This window comes from Festucalex cinctus, chromosome 7 (genome assembly GCF_051991245.1).
Source record: "Festucalex cinctus isolate MCC-2025b chromosome 7, RoL_Fcin_1.0, whole genome shotgun sequence".
NCBI classification, from domain to species: domain Eukaryota; kingdom Metazoa; phylum Chordata; class Actinopteri; order Syngnathiformes; family Syngnathidae; genus Festucalex; species Festucalex cinctus.
Window position 1 is genome coordinate 24,732,062 of NC_135417.1, and position 24,260 is coordinate 24,756,321.

The following is a 24,260-nucleotide window of genomic DNA, read 5'->3' on the forward strand; positions in this document are numbered from 1 at the left end:
TTACCTTTCTGTGGCTAGCCAGTCTGCTCTCGATGTTATGCTTCATTTGAGTATACAGTAGATATCCTACTTCTCCTCCTGCTCCTTGTTAACTTCATACTTATATTTATGTAAAGTAGTCTAAGTGGTATCAGCCCTTTCGAGGGCTGCTGTAATTGGCTGGTATATTGAGTCGGAAGGGTTAATAGAGTGGAAATATGGACCCCGTTGTTAGAGCTCACACACACAATGCCCATCGCTTGTGTGTCATCAGCCAAGCACAGCGAGGTTTCCAAGTAAGCTGTTTATTTTATCTGACCTTTCATGCTTTCGTGTGGAGTCTATTTCACCTGTCGTCAAACACACTATAATCTGTTTGCACCAAACCCATACACAGTTCCAGGAAGCAATGGCCAATATATTCACACACACATGCACGTCCACCCCCTCACTAAATAATCAGTGTTCTGCTTGGCTGCCTGCCCTGCTTCCAACTAGCTGATTCAGAATGTTAAACAGTCTTATACAACAGCCTGATTAACTCCTCGCTTGATTGTTTACCCGTCTGAACTGGTCATGTCGGGATCCGTTAGTGTCGGCTGTATGACTCCTGCTTGGATTGATTTCTATTGCCAGAATCACTCTGATCTGGATTGATTGTACCTGTCACTGGTGATCACACCAGCCATGGAGAACGTCGCCTAATTGTGTTTGTCCAGATGATGAAGTAGTTCTGCTGCAGACATGAAAGGACTTCAGGACGCTGAGCAAACTTCACAATTGGTTGCTTGTAGTGCCTGAGGACGCAGAAGTGTGTTTGGAGTGGGCTAATGTGATTGATATCCACTGTGACTCCGATGTTCAGTTTGCAGCTCACACTTTGAGTCTGTGTTCATTTTTTATGATACATACATTCCATGTTAATCCACACCCCATAGGACATGTTACTGACCTCAAGTGTCGAGCCTTGGTTTACGGGCAAATTCTGTTTCTACGGTGGCCGTAAACAAAGGACTCCCTGGACCCCTAACGTTACATTGAAGGTAGTTTTAGGAGTAGCTCAAGGGTTCCCAGTTGAGTTCCCTCTGCTTTGGTTTAAAAGTAGGATTAATTGTTGTAAGGTCCTCAAAGTTTTGTCTAGTGCTTAAGTATACTGGGTCCCTCAAGCTTAGGTGACCCCAAATAAAGTAATTTTAGTGCATACACACTTTTGGTCAGTTATGTCATGACGTGATTCGTGTGATTTTACCTCGCTGGCCTGAATTCAAACTGCATCACAGTCTTTCGTGCTTCAGGACATGTACTTCTGCAACTTGCTTGACTTTTGGGTTCGTGCCAGATATTTCTGTTTTGCCAGATGGTCATTATAACTGTCAGGCGGAACAATCACATTGATTATATGACAATTCATGTCGTGCCCTGGCATGAATGAGGCATTTCGTCTGGTCTCAAAGTGCTCTTCTAACCCCAACAAGCCTGGTTCCTTGGTGAGGTTGACAGTATATTGACAAGACATTAATTCAAGAAGACTCTACCTCAAATATACACAAACTAGTTTGTTGTCCAATTGTGTTTCTTCAAAGTTCAAACAACGCATGTTACTCAGCTGTGATGCATTGCTTTCAATGTTGTTCAAGATTATCCTCCATGGCAAATTAGCCGATAAAGATCAAAACAAATGTGCTTTGTCATTTGTTGTTCTGTCAGGCAAGTGGTTTTAGGTGTGACTTGATGTAATTGTCTTTCGCCTCAGGCTACTGCACATGATAAGCACCAGCCAGGCTTATCGGGCCATACACAGATCATACTGATGCACACAGACCCCGCAGGCAGGACTGGTGTATCTCTCAAAGGATCAAATCCTGAAATGAGGGCAGGAGACGTAAAGTGAATTAGGAGGGACACGACAGAATCGAAGACGAGAGCATTAGCAAGAAGAGAAGGGCAGGACTGAGTGTGTGAGAAGATAAGATTTATGCCAAGCTCAAACTACGCGATTTTTTTGTCTTTCACGACAGTCGCGCTGTCAGATTAGCCGATAATTCGCTTTGTGTCGTGGACCGGACGTGTAGTCGCACTACAAGTGTGAACTTGACAAGATCCCACCCAATCGTCGCATGCTGTGATGCCAAGAGCAGCATGTCCGCACTGGTTGTCATGGTGGTGGGTCAAAAAAAAAGAAAAGAAAAAGAGGCAAAGCAGGACTGTTTGAATGGAGCATGCGACAAGTGTGGCCGTACATGATGAGCGCATTACTCGCGCTCCCTGCTCGGTAGCTGTTTAAAATATGATTTCGTACAATTAGTACAGTGGAACCTCTACTTACGAACGTCTCTTCATACGAAATTTTCGAGTTACGAAACTCCTCAACGGGAAAATATTGCCTTTTGTTACAAAAGAAATTTCTAGATACGAAAGGTAAAAATGCATTACCGAACGCAACATACTTTCGGCTATGGCTATTTCCTACCATAGGTACCTATGAGCGTAAATACTAGATCGGTGTTTGTGCATGTTTCTGGCATCCCATTGGCTAAGAGGAACCTCTACCATAGTTATGAGCGTATACTAGATCGGTGTCTATACACCGTCCTCATCGTTCATCCCGTGGCCCATGAGGTGTTCCCAATAGTTTTTCGTAAATGTATGAACTAACGGCCAACGAATTTGTGCAAAAATTCAAACAATTGGTGATTGATGAAGGCACAGTAAGTTTTTAATTGCGACGAGATGGGCCTTTTTTTTAAAAAAAAGATGCCTCGCCATACCGGAAGTTTCCATGAAGTTTCAGAATTTGTTTAAAAGAATCGCCCAGAAAAAGTGTTCACCAGTCGGGCGTTTGCTCACTAAGGTGATGTTTGCATTGGACATTAACGAAGGATTGTTTTAAAAAAATAAAAAATAAAAAAATACATCCATGGATCAGTTCTTTACAAAACACCAGGCAAAAAAAAAAAAAACACTGCTGAGAGAGGAGAACATGAACCAGAGGGCAAAAAACGATGACGACAGCAGTTAAAAAGGTAAATGACCATCATTTTTATTCTTTACTCTATTCTTTGTTATTTACATTATGCACAACTCTCATTTATTGTGCAATAATCTAATTGTAACATGTATTTGTTACATGTTTTGATGCATTTTTATGCTTTATAAAACATTTATGTGTGAAATTTGGGAGGCTTGGAACGGATTAGGGCATTTACATGGAAAATGCGTCTCTACTTACAAATTTTTCTACTTAAGAACTTTCTTCCAGAACCAATTAATTTCAAAAGTAGAGGTACCACTGTACTGTATTTTCAGTGATTTACATGTGTCGGGGTAATATAGTCTATTTTGTGTATTTTTTTGGATATGACATCGGCTCTTATTATTTTATCAAAAACTGAAATATTAGGCGTATATTGTGTTTGTACATAATTTTCTATCCTGCTTCAATATTTATTCCTATTTGAAATCTTTTAATACGGTCCATAAAATAAAAAAAAATGTGACTTTTGATATTTTTAGAATATTATGGGACGAGTACATAAGTGCACATTTGGTGAAGATTGATCACGGTTTTGGGAGGGAGCAGTCGTGCTCACCGTCTCTATACGCCCCATGAATGGCGATATGATACTTAATGACGCTCGCGACTTTAAAGGAAAATATTTCACTATTGCGCGAGCTCCAAGGGCAGCGGGTTAAACTAAATTTGTGTTGTACCTGTCTGGGCCCGTTCCATGAATTATCCAGGGTAAAAAAAAAAAAAAAGGAGTTTCGCTTCCTCTTGCTATTGGTCAGTGCTGCGGAACCAAAACGACGTAGGTATGTGACATTGTGCGACAAGACGAGCAAAAATTCTGACATGCTCGACTTTCGTCGTGATGGTCGTGAAGCGTCCCAGACACAAGGCGACCAATAGTTGAACGTGTCACACTACACGAGCGACGCTACGTCAGTACCACTCAAAAACGTTTCCAACGTGACCCCCGTCAGGTGACCCCGCTTATGAACGAATGCGTTAGAAATCTGTGCAAGCCCCTCCTTCCCAGGTCCTGCTGCCTATTATAAAACCTGCGTATCTCTATTAGATTGCATTATTATGTAGTGTCATCAGCAGAGGTGGGCATTCCGTCAATATTGACGGAAGGTCTGTCAGTCCTGCAATGACGGATGCCCATTTTGTTGATGATTAACGAGGAACTTAGAAAAACTGACTGAATCAGCATTACAGGAATGGGTTTTGTTTGTTAATGGAATTATCAATAACTGGGTGACGGTCACTGACTGACGAATAATGGAATGGAATAACGATGGACACCTGCTTCTGTAATATCTCTCAAGTGCGTTTACAGCAGACGCTGGTTGGTTATCTCCCCTTATATATTATTACAACTTACAAGCATTAAGCACACAAACAGCTTCTGGAAAAAAAAAAACCAACAACAGCGTCAGACAAACTCCAACAACAAACTCCAATGTAAACCTCAACGCGCCGCTCGCGCTCACCCCTCCCTTCCCGTGAGTCATATGATGCATTTACAAACACTTGGAAATAACAGCAGAACAGAACTTTGTGCTGAAATATATGTGCCACCAGAAACTGAATCTAAATAATTTAGATTTAAATTTGAATCGCCAAACTATTGAATAATTGCATTAAAAACTGTATTTGAATCACTTGAACTGAATTTGTATTGATTATTTTTAATCACTGAATTGAATTTGGTTGACAGACATCCGGGTACTTTAGGAAGCACAATCAATTTCAGATGCACAGATCTCCTATTCGTCCAATCAGCACCTTTGTTTTTGAGCACATGACAAGGAAAAGTGTTTCTTTCTTTAATCTTTGTGGTATAAGTCATCGAGTCAAGGTGCTTCCTCTTTCAAATATAGAAACGGATAATGTATTTTTATGCAACTTACCACAACGAAGCCAGTCAGTACGTCTCGATTTCTGTTTTTTGGGTTGGGTTGTTTTTTTTTCCAAAACCTAACTTTGTCATGCCCAAAATTAACTCCATGCTCTAGACATTACTACACCTACACCTTGGGGTAGAAACAGCACAATGTACATATCGATTTCTCAGGTTTGCAGTAATTCACAGTAAATATTTTCTCAAACGCATTTCACCACATGAAGAAAATGTAGACATTTTACATTCAATCTTGGAAGCAGGTAGTTGTAGTTAGTAAGTATGAGGCAAGTAATTAAACAATTAAACAGGAATAGCTATTAAATTTGAAGTCCTGTATTGAGTTAGGAGGCTTGAGTTGAGCCCCTGTCAATATGTAAACTTGCCAGCAAGCTGAATTCTCACGGTATTTGTGAATTCACAAACTCCGTAGAATACATCTTGTACCGCTCCCGCTTATTCGGTTGCAGCTGACCTTTTTTAGGTCGGACAAATCAGGTGTTGTTTAGGGCGGGACGAAACCAATAAGCGCCGATGGCGAGGGGGAACAGTGAGAGGCGCTTTATCCATTATTATCTGGTAAAGAGATCCGTGCTTTCCCCCCCTCCCCTTCCCTAAGACGAGACGGTAGATGACATTTTCATCCGTTGCCTTGATTGGTCAAAACCGTGCAAAGATGCCGTATCGTCCAATCAGCTCGAAGTATTGTACATCAAGTCCCGCCTTTCCCAAACAGGTCTGCCAAGTGATTGATAATGTGAAGAACTCCCTCGAGTGAATCACAATTATCAATCTGGCTGGTGAGGTTAGTCAATATGTGTAGTGCGCTGTTTCTAAATCATTGACAGACACTAATATTTCTGAGGAATGACAAATGCAATGTGGTTCGGCTTGAAATGTTTGACGGATTGACAGTGACAAAAGGGTGTCCTGACTGTTGACGACTGCCAAATGACGGACGCTCAAAATTAACCTCTGGTTATCAACTTTATCAAACCAGATAATGTTTTTGCATGTGGGTCTGTGTCCTAGTGTGCAGTGAAAACTGCAGCATAAGAATATATCTATATGGGTAATGCTGTAATGTCCAAGATGATGTAACGTAACACATGTATCATAATTACTTCCCCTCTCTAGGATGAAAGAAATATAACCAGCGGGATGGTTCGGAATGCTGTTGCCTTGCTGTGTAATCTTAGTGAAGATTCAGTTTTGGACATGAAGCCTGAATACCAAGAAGGTAATATACTGTATATGTTAAAAATAATGTAAGATCGACAAAAGATGTGACTTGTCCTCTCTCACATTGTAAATTCAAAGTGGGGCAATTAAATCCTTCTTGTTATTGGTTCAAATGCTCCAGAATCTTATATAAGTTCTGGTCCTGTGTTGACATTACCTTATTACCAGTCTGTACTTTTGAAACAAAATATATTTCTCTCAACAATTTTGCTGTACTCCTACTATAGCCATCACCTTATCGTGGTGGTGATTTGTGTGTCCCAATGATCCTAGGAGCTAAATTGTCTGGGGCTTTATGCCCTGGGTAGGGTCACCCATGGAAAACAGGTTCTAGATGAGGGACTAGACCAGTGTTTCTCAACCCTGGTCCTCGGGCACACTATCCAGCCTGTTCTCCATGCTTTCCTATTTCCAACGCAGGTGATTCCAATGACAGCTAATTAGCAAGCTCTGGAGAAGCCTGATAACTATCCTCACCTGCGCTAGAATCGGGAGACATGGAAAACAGGCTGGATAGTGTTCCCCGAGGACCAGTGTAATCTGGGCGGCGGCCAAAGGCGAGGACCTTTGCAGTCCACCCCTGGCTATAAGAGCTGGCTCTAGCGATGTGAAACATCATCTCTGGCAGGTATGGAGCCTGAGCTGAGCTTCGGGTGGGAGCGACGGGTCCTGACTGTTGTTTGTGTCTAGTGTACCCACCCTTTTTAGAATCTTTGGAGGGGGTGCTTCGCTCTCTCTGAGGAATCTATCTTTCTGCTGGGGGACTTCAATGCTCACGTAGGCAATAATAATGAGACCTAGAAGGAAGGGCATGTACAATGTGTATATGATTCCAACATGTATAACAGTAGTGCAACAAGCAAATAAAATGGCGTATCCACTTTAAAGGTAGAAGAGCACTATGGCGTTTCCGTCTCTAGTAGTTGAAATGCAGTAAAGCGCTCCTGGCCAAAATGGGTTAAGTGAACTAACCAGGGTTTGTTGCTGCAGTCTATCCACCTTTCTCTTGTTCGTAGCCGCCACCGCTGCTACTGTTGCCGCCACAAACTCTTGGTGTCTGTTCATATATTTTGTTTTCAAATGTGTTATCAGGTTTGAGTTGTTGAACCTGACCGTTTTAGTTCCACCTTTCGCAGTTTTCTCACTGCAAATCTTGCATGTGGCTGTTGTAGTCGCTGGAGTTTCAATGTTGAAATACTTCCAAATGGCCAACGTTTTTTCACCTGAAGCACACGAGTTTTTTTTTCTTCTTCTGTAAAGATGAAAAAACTGCCCTGCCATTGGGTAAGAGCATCCGAGGGCCAATAGAATATCTTGGCTCGGCATGCAGTGAACATGTCATACTTCAGTGTCGTGCAAGAACAAGGCACAAGATGCTGCGTTCAAAGTTCTATATTGGCATCAGAAAATTGCATCGACGTGTTAGTACTCTCATATACCGATACTACTGTTTTAATGCCTTATTGGGGCCTCTCCCGATACTGTGTCATGTTTTGGTTTTGTGGGGGTGGGATTTTGTTTTCTTTTGGTGTTTTTGGTTGTTTGTCATGTGTTCCTTGTCTTTTCCCTTGTCCCGTTATGTCTAACCACGTCCACCTGAGTGTGTCTTCCCTTCCCAGTGTGTTGACCAATCAGCTCCCCAAGCCTCTTGTATCTTGCCCAGGTGTCTGTTGTTTTCTCGTACCATGTGTATTTAGTTACCCTGCTTTCTTTCAGTTCTTGTTGAGTCATTGTTGTTGTGCCTGTCATTGTTCCTGTTCCTGTTCCTGTTGCTGTTGTCGTGCCTGTCATTGTTACTGTTCCTGTTCCTGTTGCTGTTGTTGTCCAGTCATCCCAAGTTTTCCATGCCATGCCTTGTTGCCCTCGTGTTTTTGTCATTAGTTTGTTTTTGACCTTGTTAATTTGTATTTTTCTATAGTTCCTGGTTTACATTTTTTTGTTAATTAAACCCATTTTTTACTTGCATCCCTGCCTTGCCCTGTTTTTGTTGCCCCCTGCATTTGGGTCCTGCCTCCAACACCCCCCCCCCCCACCCCCCCCATCGTGACATACTGCTATCGATATCGGCACAACACTATTAATAACACAGCCTTTCTACCCTTTTACACTACCCTGACACAATAATATAGATTAACAAATACTACACTTCCTTTCCACCAACACCCCCCCCCCCCCCCCCCATCGTGACATACTGCTATCGATATCGGCACAACACTATTAATAACACAGCCTTTCTACCCTTTTACACTACCCTGACACAATAATATAGATTAACAAATACTACACTTCCTTTCCACCAACACCCCCCCCCCCCCCCCCCCCCCCATCGTGACATACTGCTATCGATATCGGCACAACACTATTAATAACACAGCCTTTCTACCCTTTTACACTACCCTGACACAATAATATAGATTAACAAATACTACACTTCCTTTCCACAATTAGACACTGACCACACAATTCTACCACAAAACACTACCGCCACCCAAATCACCACCAACTCCTCAATTTCTTTAGTATCCCTTGTGAGATAATTAGCAGCAGCATCATAGCTTGGTAATTTACATTCACATCTCCCTTTTTTTCCCTCTCTGTTCTCTCCTTTTCTGCTGTCTTCCTTGCTTATAGCCGTTTCTTTATTTACTTATTGTCGTCCTTATTTCTTCTCCTCTTGACCTAAACTCCACTTCTGAAATATGCTATTCTCAACTCCCATCTTACCTCATGCACTCTTTTTTTTTTTCCTTTCTCTCTTCCCACTGCCCCATTTACCCTCACCTCATCCTCAATTTGCACTCTTCTCTCCCTCCTTTCAGCTGGGGTTTACTCGAAATGTGGTGACGGCAAAGAAGAAGGGAGAGAGGAAGTAGGAGGAGAGACGAGGAGAAGGGAGGAAGTGTGTATAATTGGCTTTTTTAAGGTGTGACAGAGAGTGAGGGGAGGAGATGGGGGCAAGTGTGTGTGTTTGTGTGTTGGGAAGCAATGAAATAGACAGTGTTTAAGGTTGAAATAGGAAGGTGTGTGTTTATGTGCTTGTGTTATGTGAGCCAAAGAGAAGATGTGTGTACAGTGTGGCAGTGGATGCAGGAGCACCGAGGACAAGCCTTCTGTGTGTGCGTGTGCGCGCGCGTGTGTGTGTTTGTAGGGAGGAGAGATGAGGCTTATAATTGGGCAGATTTGCCTCTGACTGAGATAATACCCCCTGGGGAAGGAAGACAGAGGGACTAAAGAGAGAGGGATGAAGATGTGGAGGAAGAGCAGAGCTGGGAAAAAAATGGGGGAAATGGAGAGGGAAGCTCGGCTGAGCCAGGAAAATGAAATGGGAGGTAGAAAGGGTTGCACAGAGGTGACAGGGAGGAAAAATTTTAAATATGGAGTAAGGATGTATTTAAGTGAGCAGAGAGGGGTGGGGGAATTTTGAGGTTAAAGTGAGGAGCAATAATGGAAGCGTGACAGTTTAGGAGAAGTTTCCAAGGCAAAAACAACCAACCTTTATTTGCCGAGCAGAGTGACTGTCTTTGTAGTAACATTATCATAGACAATGCTCGAAACTTTTTTCTTTCAGACTTCATTTGCAATTTTTTGCATGTTAATCCCAGGGACCCGAAGCAAGTGAGGGCAGGAAGAAGCAAGGGTTTAACTGAACAATAAAAATATATATATATAATGGGGAGATTGAATTTAGGAATGCAGCTGTCAAATATTTCAGTATTTGAGTATACTAATGATAATTCTTTCAAATAATGTTGTATTTGAATGGGTGGGCTTACTTATAGTTTCTATTTCTTAAATTCACATTTATTTTTTTCTTGTCTAGAAACATTTTCAAGTCAATTTCTAACAAATATAAATTGAAACGTAAACTTAGCATTTAAAAAGGATTTACCACCCTATGTGCAACTTTACTTGAGAAGCTAGCATTTTTACATGCAACATAATACAGCCCCTAGCAAAAAGGTATGGAATCACCAGTCTTGGACGAGCACTCACTCAGACGTTTTATTCTGTAGATCAAACTCAGATAAAAAGCATGAATCAGTCGTAAGGTCATTCCAAAGTGCAACATCTTGGCTTTCAGAAACACTAAAAGAAATTAAGAAAAAAACATTGTGCTGGTCAGTAAATGCTACTTTTATAGAGCAAGTGCAGGGAAATAAATATGGAATCGCTCCATTCTGAGGGAAAAAATATGGAATAACTCCATTTTGAGCAGAAAATAAGGACACATCCAGTCAATTTCCTTTCCTTAATTGGGCACCGGCCTCAAATTACAGCTGCTTGTTAGTCAGCAGTTAAAAACAGTGCAGTTATCACACCTTGGAGGACTGCTGGACCAAGTGGATTGGCAAGAATCATGGCTCCAACAAGGGAGATGTCTCTTGAGACCAAAGACAGGATTATTAAACTTCTTAAAGAAGGTAACTCTACACGTATGGTTACCAAATATGTGGGCTGTTCACAGTCAGCTGTATCGAAGACCTGGATAAAGTCAAGAGTACTGGTAGACCAAGGAAGACATCTAAGTGTCAAGGCAAACAACTAAAGGCCATATGTCTTGAAAACAAAAAACGCACAACAAGACAAATGAAGAAGAAATGGGAGGAAGCTGGAGTCAATGTATGTGACAGAACTCTGCAAAATCGCTTCAAGGAAATGGGATTTACATACAGGAGAGCTAAAAGGAAACCATTATTGACGCTTAAACAAAAAAGAACAAGACTGCAATGGGCTAAGGAGAGGCAGTCATGGACTGTGGATGACTGGATGAAGGTTATCTTCAGTGATGAGTCACAAATCTGCATTGGACAAGGTGATGACGCTGGAACTTTTGTATGGTGCCGCAGTGATATTTACAAAGAGGACTGCCTAAAGAAAATATCAAATTTCCCACAGTCCTTGATGATATGGGGCTGCATGTCAGGTAAAGGCACTGGGGAGATGACTGTGGTTAAATCTTCAATAAATGCACATGTTGACATTGAAATTTTGGACAGCTTTATTATCCCTTCAATTGAAAAAATGTTTGGGGATGATGAAATCATTTTCCAAGATGACAATGCATCATGCCACAGAGCAAAAACTGTGAAAGCATTCCTTGGAGAAAGACGCATCCAGTCAATGCCATGGCCTGCAAATAGCCCAGATCTCAACCCAATTGAAAACCTGTGGTGGAAAAAAAAAACAAAAAACAATGGTTCACAGCAAGGCTCCGACCTGCAAAGATGATCTGGCAACTGCAATCAAAGAGAGTTGGCACCAGATTGATGAAGAATACTGTTTGTCACTCATCAAGTCCATGCCTCAGAGACTACAAGCTGCCATAAAAGCCAGAGGTGGTGCAACTAAATACTAGTGATGTGTTTTGATTGTTTTTTTCTTTGTCTGTTTTACATGACTGCGTATTTTTTTCCCCAGAATGGAGTGATTCCATATTTATTTCCCTACACTTGCTCTATAAAAGTAATATTTATTGACCAGCACAATGTTTTTTCGTCATTTATTTTGGTGTTTCTGAAAGCCAAGATGTTGCACTTTGGAATGACCTTACGACTGTTTCATGTTTTTTATCTGAGTTTGATCTACAGAATAAAACGTCTGAGTGAGCGCTCGTCCAAGACTGGTGATTCCATACTTTTTGCTCGGGGTTGTATAACTGGTTCTTAGCAGTGTGTTTATAAGCTTGGCCAGCTAACAAGCTTTTTTCTTTTGTTATGTATTTTTACCAGGCTTGGGACTAGTAGTGGCTAGGTATTGGGGCACTGGGCGGGAATCGGGCCCGTGTCATCTGCACTACACCAACAGTGCTATGAATAGTGGAAAGTACTGTGGAATAGCTATTTTTAACTTGGTTTAGGTCCAAATTCCAAAGTAGGACAGAGCTAATGTTTTCATTTTTTTTCCCCTCAAATTATTCTTAGCCCTCAAGTGGTGCGTCAGTGTGTGGGTCGTGTGAATGCAAGTGTGTGCGTATAGCCTATAAGGGAAGAACAACTCGTATACAGATGACTGAAAAGGTGCCATGAGACAAACAAAAATAAAACAGCAAACAATGGGAATTGTGCTTCTTTTTTTTTAAGTTTTTTTTTTTTAATACTATCACCGCTAAACAGTTTATAATACATACACGCATAATCATAAATAAACTCCTAAACAATAACTACAATAAAGAATTCAAGTCGTAGGAGTATCTGAATATATAGCCATCCATCCATTTTCCGAACTGCTTATTCCTCATAAGGGTCATGGGGGTACTGGAGCCTATCCCAGCTGGCTTTGGCCAGTAGGCGGGATAAACCCTGAAATGGTTGCCAGTCAATCGCACAACACCATCCACACTCACATTCACAACTAGGAACAATTTAGGCAATGCAAGTTTATTTGTATAGCACATTTCATACACAAAGCAACTCAATATGCTTTACACAAGGAAAGACAACACCTATAACCATCAACCAGATCTTGGCAGGTTTACAGTGGTCTGATACTCTTGCTATTTCAATATGGTTGTTTGTACAGTGTGCCACAGAATGTTTTAAGCTTCTAAAATCTTGTTTTTATGCTTATGCTGCTTTCAACTTTCCCACAACTTTTTCCCGTGCAATATCTTCCTTGGTCTTCATGATGCTGTGTCTTCCAAGATATTCTTTTAACGAACCTCTGAGAAGTATCACAGAGCAGGTGCATTCATACTGAAACTAGATTACTCACATGTGCACTCCACTTATCACCATCAGTCATTTAGGTTAACATTGGATCATTCATGAATCATCAGGGAACTTCTGGAGTGAGTCAGCTGCACTAAGAAAAAAGTGGTAACTATTTTCACACACCCTCCTTTTCAGTTATTTATTTGCTTAAAGAATAAAGAAAAAAGATTTTTGCTATATCCGCTGGCCGGCCTGGTCCCTTCCCCCTTGTGAATAGCGGGAGTTGACTGTAAAAATGTGTTGCACTCACAACTCCCATTGATGTATTTTAGTTAGTTGTCAGTTTATGGATGTAATTTTGAACATACAGTATATGTATGTGTGCACTGCATTATGCTAGTGACAGCATGCCAGGCTGTTTTGAGTAGAACCTCCTGTATGTCCGTGGCGAAACAGCATTTTGAAACAAATGTCTGTAATAAAACAAATAATGTGAAGAACCCTGTGATGATGAATTCATCAAGCTAAAACATGGATTTGCACTTTAGTAACTGGCATTTGTTCATGTGATGGCAAGATAGCTGTCTTTCAACACATTCAAGGTGATGAGAAATATACAGAGTATGGAGATGAAACTATGAAAATTTCATATCATAGATCATCATTCTAAATGTTATTACAATATTGCTAAAAAAATATAAAAATACAAAATTCAGATTCATGCACTTAAAGATTTTATTAGTTTTATTGTGAATACAAAACTGTGCAACCCTATGTACTTTTTACACATTTGAAATTTCTAAAGGCAATACCATAATTAATTTCCATGCATGACCTATGAAATTTTGGTCGATTCACACCTGTAGTTCACTTGCTTTGGTACAAATCAGTTGATGGGTTTGTGGACAATGTCTGTGTCCCTCCCAGGTTCATGTTCATGCAGAAAAACTTTCAAAGATTTGGAAAAGCATCACATCATTTGACATCATGGTCATCTTGGTCACAAGAATGCAAACAGGACGAAAGTTTGCTGTGCAGACGAGTGAGGGGTAAACAAATAAAGCAGCAAAAATAATTCCGAAATGACACAGAACTGGAGGTTGTTGATAACTTTATTGATTAAGTGAACAATAGCCACCTCATTCCTATGCCCCATGAGTCTTATGCTTCCGACTACCGGAATGAATCGAAGCTGGTGTTTTGTTTGCTTGTGCGAGTCCACTTTCTATGACATTTACAGACTTTACCAGTGTGAGAACGCCATTTGGGGCAGTTTTAGTTTCCTGCTAATGTAGCAGGGTAGTACAACATATTGTCACGTTTACTTTCAGGGCTAGGTAAAATTTAAAATTCCAGAATTCACTTCAATGGATGAATTTGAATTTGAATTGACTCCACTCCACAGGATGTTGAAGTGAATTTGAATGACAGGAAGTGGAATTTGGATACATTCATTCTCATCACATATCATTGGTAATGAAACTTAATATACATTTTATTCTAATAGGAGATAATGACACAAAACACAACATAAACGGATGACATCCAGTGATTACTACCCACCCCCCCTCCCAACCTCCATGCCCCACCTAGACTAAACAAATGTTGTCCTATCATCCCTGTGTGTAGCAATCAAGAACTCTACAGGGTAAAGTTGTTGTAAATAATGGTCAACAGTTCCTCAAATGTTTTGTCATTGAGGCAGCGTCATATCAAACAGGATCATATCAAACAATTATAAAGTTTTTCAATTGTAATGATCTGTTTTATCTGAGTAGCCTTTTAAATTGTTAAAAAAAAAAATAGTATGCCTTCCTATTTACTATAATTTGTAAGTCCTTAAATTAATCCATCCATCCATCCATCCATCCATTTTCTTGACCGCTTATTCCTCACAAGGGTCGCGGGGGGTGCTGGAGCCTATCTCAGCTGGCTTTGGGCAGTAGGCGGGGGACACCCTGAACTGGTTGCCAGCCAATCACAGGGCACACAGAGATGAACAACCATCCACACTCACAAGCACACCTAGGGATAATTCAGAGCGCCCAATCAACCTGCCATGCATGTCTTTGGAATGTGGGAGAAGACCGGAGTACCCAGAGAAGACCCACGCGGGCACGGGGAGAATATGCAAACTCCACCCAGGAAGGCCGGAGCCTGGACTCGAACCCGAGTCCTCAGAACTGGGAGGCGGACATGCTAACCACTCAAACACCGTGCCGCCCTCCTTAAAATAATATTCGTATTAAATTATTTGAAATAGGTTTATACTGTAAAACTGTTGTGAAACACATTTTAATTTCCACCATGAATACATTGAATTTCTTGGAATTCCAATTGTATTTCCTGCAATTTGAATTTAAATAGCAATTCTGCTTCCTGTTTACCACCTCAATTCAAATTCAAGAATTAAATTGGAACTTAGTGGTAATTCTCAATTCAATTCTGAATTTTGCCTAGCCGTTTCCTTCAACAAGCTTGACGCCACTTGATGTCAAAAACTGCAAACAATATTCACCAAAATGTATACGAGCATCTTTATTCAGTCAACTTCAACCTCCTGAAAACCTCTCAACAGCTTAATGACAAAAAAGGCTGACAAAAATATTGCTGCGACCAGTGTTGTGTCTCCCGTACACCTAAAAATTATACCTAATGTTGATGTTGGCACCCAGTGAATCTTCTCCTGTGGAAAAGCAAGCAGGTTCAATATGTGCGTCGTCATGTGCTCTTTATCCACAAAATTATCACCGGAGGTCGGAAGGCAAGAACAGAATCGTTTCTCCATGAGAGCCTTCAGGAATACTCTAAGGTGGATAATATGTCACAACACCTGGCAAATCACTAAGTCCACTTTAACCGCATGACTTGAACGTTATGTTCTTCTCCATACACACCTACATAAAGCCAGGTAGCAAAGAATAATATAATGATGCTAATGGTTAGCATGCTAAACCAAGGTCATATCTCTCAAATCAGCAGTGTAATCTGTTTACATGCCACTTGCAGTTAACATCACAATAGTGATTTTTGAGCATGGTCCATGCGTATCAATTGCACCTCGCGTCATCTTTTTGTGGTTGGCGCTACCACTAATGTTGTTGTGCTCCTGCCCACACGCTACATCACTGATCTATTTAAAGATGTCCTACTCTCAGATGCTGAATACGATTTGAAACTTACCTGAGACAAAATTGGTTTCATCCATTTTGAATGAATAATTTGAGTCATTTTGGGTAATCCTTTATGCAGGCAAATCTGGAAGTTGCAAACAAACAAACCCAAAGTCATGTTCTTGACACTGAGTGGTGGCAATTAAAATTACATATATTCAGGCTGAGGTATACTGGGACATTTTCGATTTACCGCAAACATTTAAGTAGGGATTTGGCTTGGCAGATGTTCTGTTGGTTGTATGTCAGCTTTTCCTCTCTCATTTTATTGCCTTTCCCTTCACACACGCACACACATACAGGGCTGACGGAGGTTGTTGTGAGTGCCCTCTCAGAGGCTGCCGTGGTCCACCTGGATGGAGAAGCTGCCGGGAGGAAGGTCAGCCATCTTGTTTTGCAAGCCCTTCTGGAAGTCCTCCACAACATCTTGACACAAACAGCAAATGTTGTGCGCTCAGCACTGCAGGTATGACCCCGCACAATCGACGTCGCGTACACTTGTCAGCAACAGACTGTAAAACTGTGACCAGTATTTTAGCGGCTAATATTTATGAATGGACTAAAACTGTGTTGTTCTGCTTTGTCATGCTAAATTTGGCCTTTATAGTATGGATTGATTCACCTCTATTTACAATTCCACAGACATAATCACAAAATCACTTCCACAGTTTGTGCCCTTGTATCCCCAAGGTCATGTTTTGCGTGTGTGGCAATTGAGGTGTGCACTGGAAGCTTGCAGGTTTAACCAACCGCAATATCGAAGTTGTGGACACAGGGGAAAGCGGATGAGGCGATGAGCCCCTTTCTCCACTTTCTCTCTTTCTCACTCACACACACACACACACACACACACACATACAGAAACACACAAACACTCACAAGCAGACACAGAGGGGCCTGTCTGGTTCTGTCCCTGCGGCCTCATTATCACCGCTGGCTTTGTCCTCAGCTTGCCTCCCTGCACACATTCGCTTTTGCTCACACACACACACACGCACACACGCCAAACCCCATCTCCCCATAGTATGCACTCCAGCCCAAAGCATACATATTAATGCCTGGACAGGGAGGCGGTGGGGCTAAAGGGGAGGTAGAAGCTTGGGTGGAGGGGAGAATGACAGAAGAGGAAAAGAGGGAGAGGGAAAGATTGAGCGAATGAAGGAGGGACACAAGCGAAAAATAGAATGTTTGCTGAAATCAATTCTGTAAAAAATGCACGGCTCATTAAGAAGAAAACTTTTGCCCAGAACAAATTTGCACAATAACAAGATCTGATCAGGAGAGATGCTCTCGTCATCTACTTCCACACTGATGAACAGCATGGAGAAAACTTCATCACCTGACTCTGCTGCTAATTTGCCCCAACTGCCACTGTAGGCACGCAGAAGCAGGCCACACTCATTCAACTAGAGGAACGGGAACGTGACAACTTCAAAAGTCAGGAGTCTTAAATGTAAAATTGAAACAACCGCATGTGAGGAGAAAAACACACAATTTGTTCAAGTTGCTGTGTTAGTCAATCAGTCGGTGCGGATTTGCGTCAGTCTGTCAGAATGTGGCTTGGCAGGTCTCTGGATCCATCATTATTGACTGTCAAATCTCTATAAATGATTTAACGTGTGTGTGCGTGCGCGTGTGTGTGTGCTTGTGTAGAGCCAGAGGCTATCTTGTCCAACGGCAGAGACGGATGCGGCAGAGAAGCTGCTCTTTGCCTTCAGACCCCTGAGCCAACTCAGCACACACCTCATTCACATGGTGAGAAGGCCAACACTCACCAAGTTTGTGTGTGCGCATGGAAAGGCTTTGCATGCATACATGAATGTTTTTGCCGCTTGTGGACTGTAAATATGAATGTTTTTGGCACACTACGGCATGCGTGTATCACTTAATGAAGACATGATGTTTATTCTTGTCTTGTTTCTACCATGTTAAGAGCATGAATGCTAACGAGATTTATTTTCTCAAACTGAGTATGGTTACGCAACAACAATTTAGTGAACTGAACTATTTACTAAAAATGCGCTGCATCCGGTAATAGCACGGAATATTGCACCACAACTGCACCCTCAGTTTGCGCATAGTGATGGATTTGCGCCAAAAACATTTTAGTATAGTAACAGTTGGGAGAAATATGACATTATCAGAAAGCGAGGTTGGACCGAGAGTAAGCGTTTATAGCGCCATTAAGCTGTACAGAGCAGAGACGACGACAACGACGGCATTCATTCATAAAGTACAAATTATTGGCGCGATCGTTTTTTTTTTTTTTTTTTTTTTTTTTAATATATTGTTAGAGGTTGCCGTGGACGTACAATATGCATCTTGCACGTACAAATGATCGTAAAATGCCTCCCTGCCATTGCCGATCAGCCCGAGTTAGTTCTGTCCTAAACTAACATTGAGAAATGTCCCCTTTCCTCTCTCTCTCTCTCTCTCTCTCTCTCTCTCTCTCTCTCTCTCTGCGTGATCAGCCAGAAAGGGACGTACACCGTGCCATATGCACTGCTGTCATGATCCAGGGATAGAGGTTGTGGCAGGTTTGCGTGCAGCGTCACACAAACTCCGTGTAGCTATGTACGCTGGCGTTAGACGGTGCATATCAATGAGTCTCATTTGCATTCGGGTGGGCATATTTTGCCTAATTTTACCTAATTTACATATGCACAAATAACACCGGCGCACCGTGGCGCAATCTGGTTGGCAGCGCACTTAGTGACGGATTTCATTGCTAACATTGCCAAATGTTGCAAATGTTGAATTAGCAAAATATGAGGTTGTCAGAAAATAATTAGAACGAAACTCGCAAATATTCGTTTGAACACTTTCTGGAAGTGTCTAAGAAGGTATGTCTGTGTATATGGTATCTGCACAGAAACTTATGGTGCAATATGATGGTTCATCTTCCCAAGTCAAGTTTATTTATATAGCCCTTAATCACACGAGTCTCAAAGTAGCTTCACATGCCCACAAATATCAATGACATCCCCTGATCGAACCACGAAAGGGCAAGGAAAATAAAAAAATAAAATAAAATAAAAAATATATATATAAATTAAAAAAAAAAAAAAAACAGTCAACAATTTACATAGTTTGTTATACTGAACATTAGTAACTAGAATAGCACAAAAGTCCATTTAGGAAGCTGAAGCACTGCAAGAAGATGTCGTCAGGGAAGTGGGTCCTCATCCAAATCTAGCCCGGTATGTCGGGGCAGCTATCTCCATGGCGGCAACTTCAAGGTCCGCCCCAGATCTTAGATTGACAGGAGTCTTTACCTTGCCTGAGGTGGATGGAAGAATCTGCGCAGTCAGAAAACCACATAACTGTGCACCTTTTCTTAAGCACACGAGAGAATTGTGTCATTAGATACTTGTTAGTAATAGACTTAGCACTAACATGGTTAGCAAAGTCAATAGTGAATAGCAATGTAATATCGATGACCCAGAAATGTGCGGCCTTGTAAAAAAAAAAAAAAAAAAAAATCATAACCATCACTTCAGTGATGCAAATTAAAAATACTGTTTGAGTCCGTCTGTCAGGGGCCCTCACTTTTCTCCACCTTAGGGCACCCCTGTGAATGCTTCTGAATGTGCCTCAGGCTTCATCTTATAAGAGGTGTATAGTGTGTTATATTGATTCACTCTGAATGACTACATTTTTGTGCACTACAATCTGACTAATGAGGTTGTTTAGAGAGCAAAATAAATGTATATGCAATGTGTGGCTAATTGAACTGATGTTGGGAGAGGTAAAAAGGGTTGAATATATTTGCGCACGTAAAATTCCTGTCATGATGCAGGGCTCTCAGTGTTGCTCTTTTCTTTTTTCAGTCTCTGAGTGATTGAGGGGGCGTTTCCCCTGGCGCCGCACCTGCGGTGCATCAACATTAGGCCTTTATAAGGACTCTGACGTCGCCTGGACGACGTCGGATTATTCTCCCAAATCTACAGCCATTGTCTCGTGTACTATGCTATAGTTTAGTTTTGCTCTCGTAAGTTTTGCTACGTTATTTTGTGTTGTGACTTTTTGCCTGTTATATTTATTAATTAAGAGCCATTGAGTTACTAGTAGATATTTTCATCTTGCCTTTTGCAAGCACCTTGTGTTTTCTCCCATTTTTTCCATCCTGGCTTGGGCCAGCGCTTTTTGTTATTTTCCCCTATTTTTGAACTGTAATAAATCCTGTCAAACTCCTCTGTTGCCCGTGATCTTGGGATCCACCTCTCCAGTTCATACTGGACTCTGACAGAATAATCCGACCATGGATCCCACGGACAACAAAGAGGTTAGACATGCATTGGCTTCTCAGAGTCGTCGGGTAAGCCAACACGAAACCTCACTCGCAGAGCTCCGCGATGCGGTGAACATACTAGCTCAACATTTCAAGGAGCTGAGCTCCCGAGTGGAACAGGGGAACGCCAGGGAGGGGGCTACCGCAGGTGTAACTGCCGCGGCTGCACCCCGGGAACCCATACTGCCTCACCCTCCGCGTTATGGAGGAGAACCGGGGAGCTGCGGAATTTTTTTGCATCACTGCTCCCTTATTTTTTGTCAGCAGCCCCTTACCTACGCTAGTGACGATGCTAAGGTTGCGTTCATTATGAGCCTCTTGGCGGGACAGGCAGCGTCTTGGGCAATGGCCGTAAGCAGTACACGGCCCGACGTCCGATCCTCCTACCAGCATTTCGTGGAGGAATTACGTAGGGTTTTTGATCACCCGGTGAAGGGCAAGGAGGCCGGAGGGCAGCTATTAGACTGTGTGCAGGGGAAGCGTTCCATCGCGAACTTTTCTATTGAGTTCCGCACTCTCTTTGCTGAAAGCGGCTTCAACGAGCCCTCATTGTGTTGCCTGTTTCGGCGAGGGCTAAGCTCCATGGTGAAGGACGAACTCGCCGTGCGTGATGACTCTGATAGCCTCGAGGCTCTCATCTCCTTGGCCATTCGGCTAGACAATCGGCTGCGAGAGAGACAGCGGGAACGAGGACGAGAGCATCATGCGTCACCGCCAAGGCGAGCCGGGCTCGAATGGAGGAGGGCTCCCGAGCCCGTGGCATCAGAGATGTCGGCAGGAAGCACCGACGTCGTACCGGGAGTGGAGCCGATGAAGCTGGGGAGCGGACGTCTTCGGCCCGAGGAGAGGCAGCGACGGCTCAAGTCGGGGGCGTGCTTCTACTGCGGGCGGCTGGATCATCGCGTCGCCTTCTGTCCAGCAATGACTGCTCAGCCGACTCGCCGCAAGACCAGAGTGGGCAGCAGGAACGCCAACCCTCCAGCAGCACCCCAACACCCGGATGACTCGCGTGAGTGCCATCAAACATCTTCGGTGTCGCCCCCTCCGGCCGAGGAGGGGGTAAAGCGGCTCGAACTCTCTGGCGAGGTATTTTTACTGGACAAAAGGATTAAAATCACTGAATTGGTGGACTCAGGGGCAGATGAATGTTTTGTTGACCCCAGTGTGGTAGAGGCTCTGGGTGTAGTTCTAGATAAACTTCCTAAACCACGTGAAGTGTTTGATCTCGACGGGCACCCTCTGGGGGTGGTGTATTATTCAGCCGGACTACTCGGCCTGTGTCTTTTGGGTAACCACGTCGAACAGATACGGTTACTAGTATTACCATCGCGGTCAGTGTCTATTGTTTTAGGGTTACCTTGGCTAAAACTCCATAATCCTGATATTGATTGGAGTAAACCAGCATTAGAGAATTGGAGTACCTTTTGTTATGCTCATTGTCTACGAGCCGCTAGCATGGGCTGCCACCCACCTTCCCAGCAAATAGATGAGCCAATTAGCTTGAATGGTGTACCCGTAGAATATCATGACCTCCGTAAGGTGTTTAGTAAAGACCGTGCACAGTCCCTACCTCCACATCGCCCGTATGACTGTGCTATTAATCTTATCCCTAACGCTCCTCTGCCTAGTTCCTGTCTGTATCCCGTATCTCAGCCAGAGCAGGAGGCCTTGCAGGAATATATTTCTGGTGCGCTGGCGGCAGGATTGATCCAGCCCTCGACGTTCCCTGTCGGCTTCTTCTTTGTCGACAAAAAGGATAAGTCCCTGCGTCCGTGTATAGACTATCGTGGTCTCAATGAAATTACGATTAAGAATAAGTATCCATTGCCAGTACTGGACTCTGCTTTTGCACCATTACAATCAGCTGCAATCTTTACTAAATTAGATTTACGTTCCGCCTACCATCTAGTTCGTATCCGGGAGGGTGACGAGTGGAAAACTGCTTTTAAGACTCCCCTTGGCCACTTTGAATACCGCGTTATGCCGTTCGGATTAACTAACGCCCCGGCCGTCTTCCAATGCCTGATTAATGATGTTTTGAGAGATATGATAAACGTTTTTTGTTTTGTGTATCTTGACGATATCCTGATCTTCTCCCGTAACCTCAAAGAACACCAATGTCATGTACGTAGGGTACTCCAGCGCCTCCTTGAGAATCATCTCTATGTGAAAGCCGAAAAATGTGAGTTTCACACCACATCGATCCAGTTTTTGGGCTTTGTTATTGAACGGGGGAGAATCCGGGCAGACACAGCCAAAATCCAAACAGTCCTAGATTGGCCTGTTCCCTCCATGCGTAAACAGCTACAGCGATTCCTAGGCTTTGCCAACTTTTACCGGCGTTTTATTAAAAACTATAGTCAAAGAGTTAGACCACTAACAAGAATCACGTCAAGTAAACTCCCTTTTAAGTGGACTAAGGAAGCTGATGTCGCATTCATGGAAATTAAGAGGGTGTTTGCTAATCCACCAGTTCTGTACCACGCTAATACTGATCTCCCCTTTTTGGTTGAGGTGGACGCATCGGATACAGGAGTGGGGGCCGTGCTGTCGCAACGCTCCCCAATTGACCAGAAGATCCATCCTTGTGCCTTTTTCTCTCGACGCCTCAGCTCAGCGGAGGCCAATTATGATGTGGGAAATCGAGAACTGCTGGCAGTGGTCCTGGCCCTCCAAGAATGGAGGCACTGGCTTGAGGGGGCGAAGGAACCCTTTACAGTTTACACAGACCATAAGAACTTGGAGTATCTACGGGCGGCCAAGCGAATGAATCCCCGGCAGGCTCGGTGGGCTCTGTTTTTCACACGTTTCAACTTCAACATCACCTATCGTCATGGGTCAAAAAACAAGGAACCCGACGCCCTCTCTCGCATGTTTGACCCGGCACGAGAGGACGCAGAACCGGCGCCCATCCTTCCCGCACATTGCGTGATTGGTGCACTTCAGTGGGAGGTGGAACGTAAGGTGATCGATGCTCAGCAAGGGCTTCAAGTTCCCCCTGAGTGTCCCATGGACAAATTGTTTGTACCAGAGACACTCCGTTCGGAGGTGTTACGTTGGGGACACGAATCTAAAATTACGTGCCACCCAGGAGTAAATAGGACTTTTCAGGTACTGCAGCAGCGGTTCTGGTGGCCTGAAATGAGGAAGAACACCCAGGACTACGTGGGGGCATGCACTACCTGCGCCTGCGGGAAGCCTTCCAACCAACGTCCGGCAGGGTTGCTTCAGCCTTTGCCGATTCCTTCCAGGCCCTGGTCACACATTTCACTGGACTTTGTGACAGGTCTTCCTCCCTCACATGGTAACACAGTGGTCCTTACGGTCGTGGACCGTTTTTCGAAGTCAGCCCATTTCATCGCCCTAAGTAAACTCCCGACCGCGCTGGAAACCGCCCAACTGCTCATTCGTCACGTCTTTCGCCTGCATGGTATCCCTCTGGATATTGTTTCGGACCGGGGACCCCAGTTCATCTCTCAAGTATGGAGGCGGTTTTGCCGAGCCATGGGGGCAACGGCCAGCCTCTCATCCGGATACCATCCCCAGTCTAATGGGCAGACTGAGCGGGTCAACCAGGACCTGGAAGCGGCTCTGCGGTGTGTCTGCCTCGACGAGCCCTCATCATGGTCCACCTTCCTGCCGTGGGTGGAGTACGCCCACAACACTTTGGTCTCATCAGCCACAGGTCAGTCCCCCTTCTACGCAGCCTACGGCTACCAGCCTCCACTATTCCCTTCCCAGGAAGGCCAGGTCGACGTTCCCTCTGTCCAGTTACACTTGAGACGTGCCCACCGGGTTTGGCGCGAGGCTAGGGCGGCCTTATCGCGCACTGCGACCCGCAACCGCCAGATTGCGGACCGACGGCCCGCACCAGCTTATGAACCTGGACAGAGGGTCTGGCTGTCTTCTCGAGACCTGCGGCTGGCTGGCAACTCCCGGAAGCTGGGTCCCCGGTTTATCGGCCCTTTCGAAATTGTGAAGATGGTGACTCCGGTGTCTGCGAGACTGCGTCTGCCCC

The 24,260-nt window shown here is 43.5% G+C and overlaps 1 protein-coding gene across 1 annotated transcript in view; it reads left to right on the forward strand.

The window, feature by feature from the left end:
- ulk4 (unc-51 like kinase 4) overlaps positions 1–24,260 on the forward strand; it is a 150,359-nt gene that overhangs the window by 99,778 nt on the left and 26,321 nt on the right. The window contains exons 32-34 of the mRNA XM_077528300.1: positions 6,024–6,126; positions 16,254–16,417; positions 17,605–17,706. Of these exons, the coding sequence (XP_077384426.1) occupies positions 6,024–6,126; positions 16,254–16,417; positions 17,605–17,706 (369 nt within the window). The remainder of the gene's footprint in view (positions 1–6,023; positions 6,127–16,253; positions 16,418–17,604; positions 17,707–24,260) is intronic.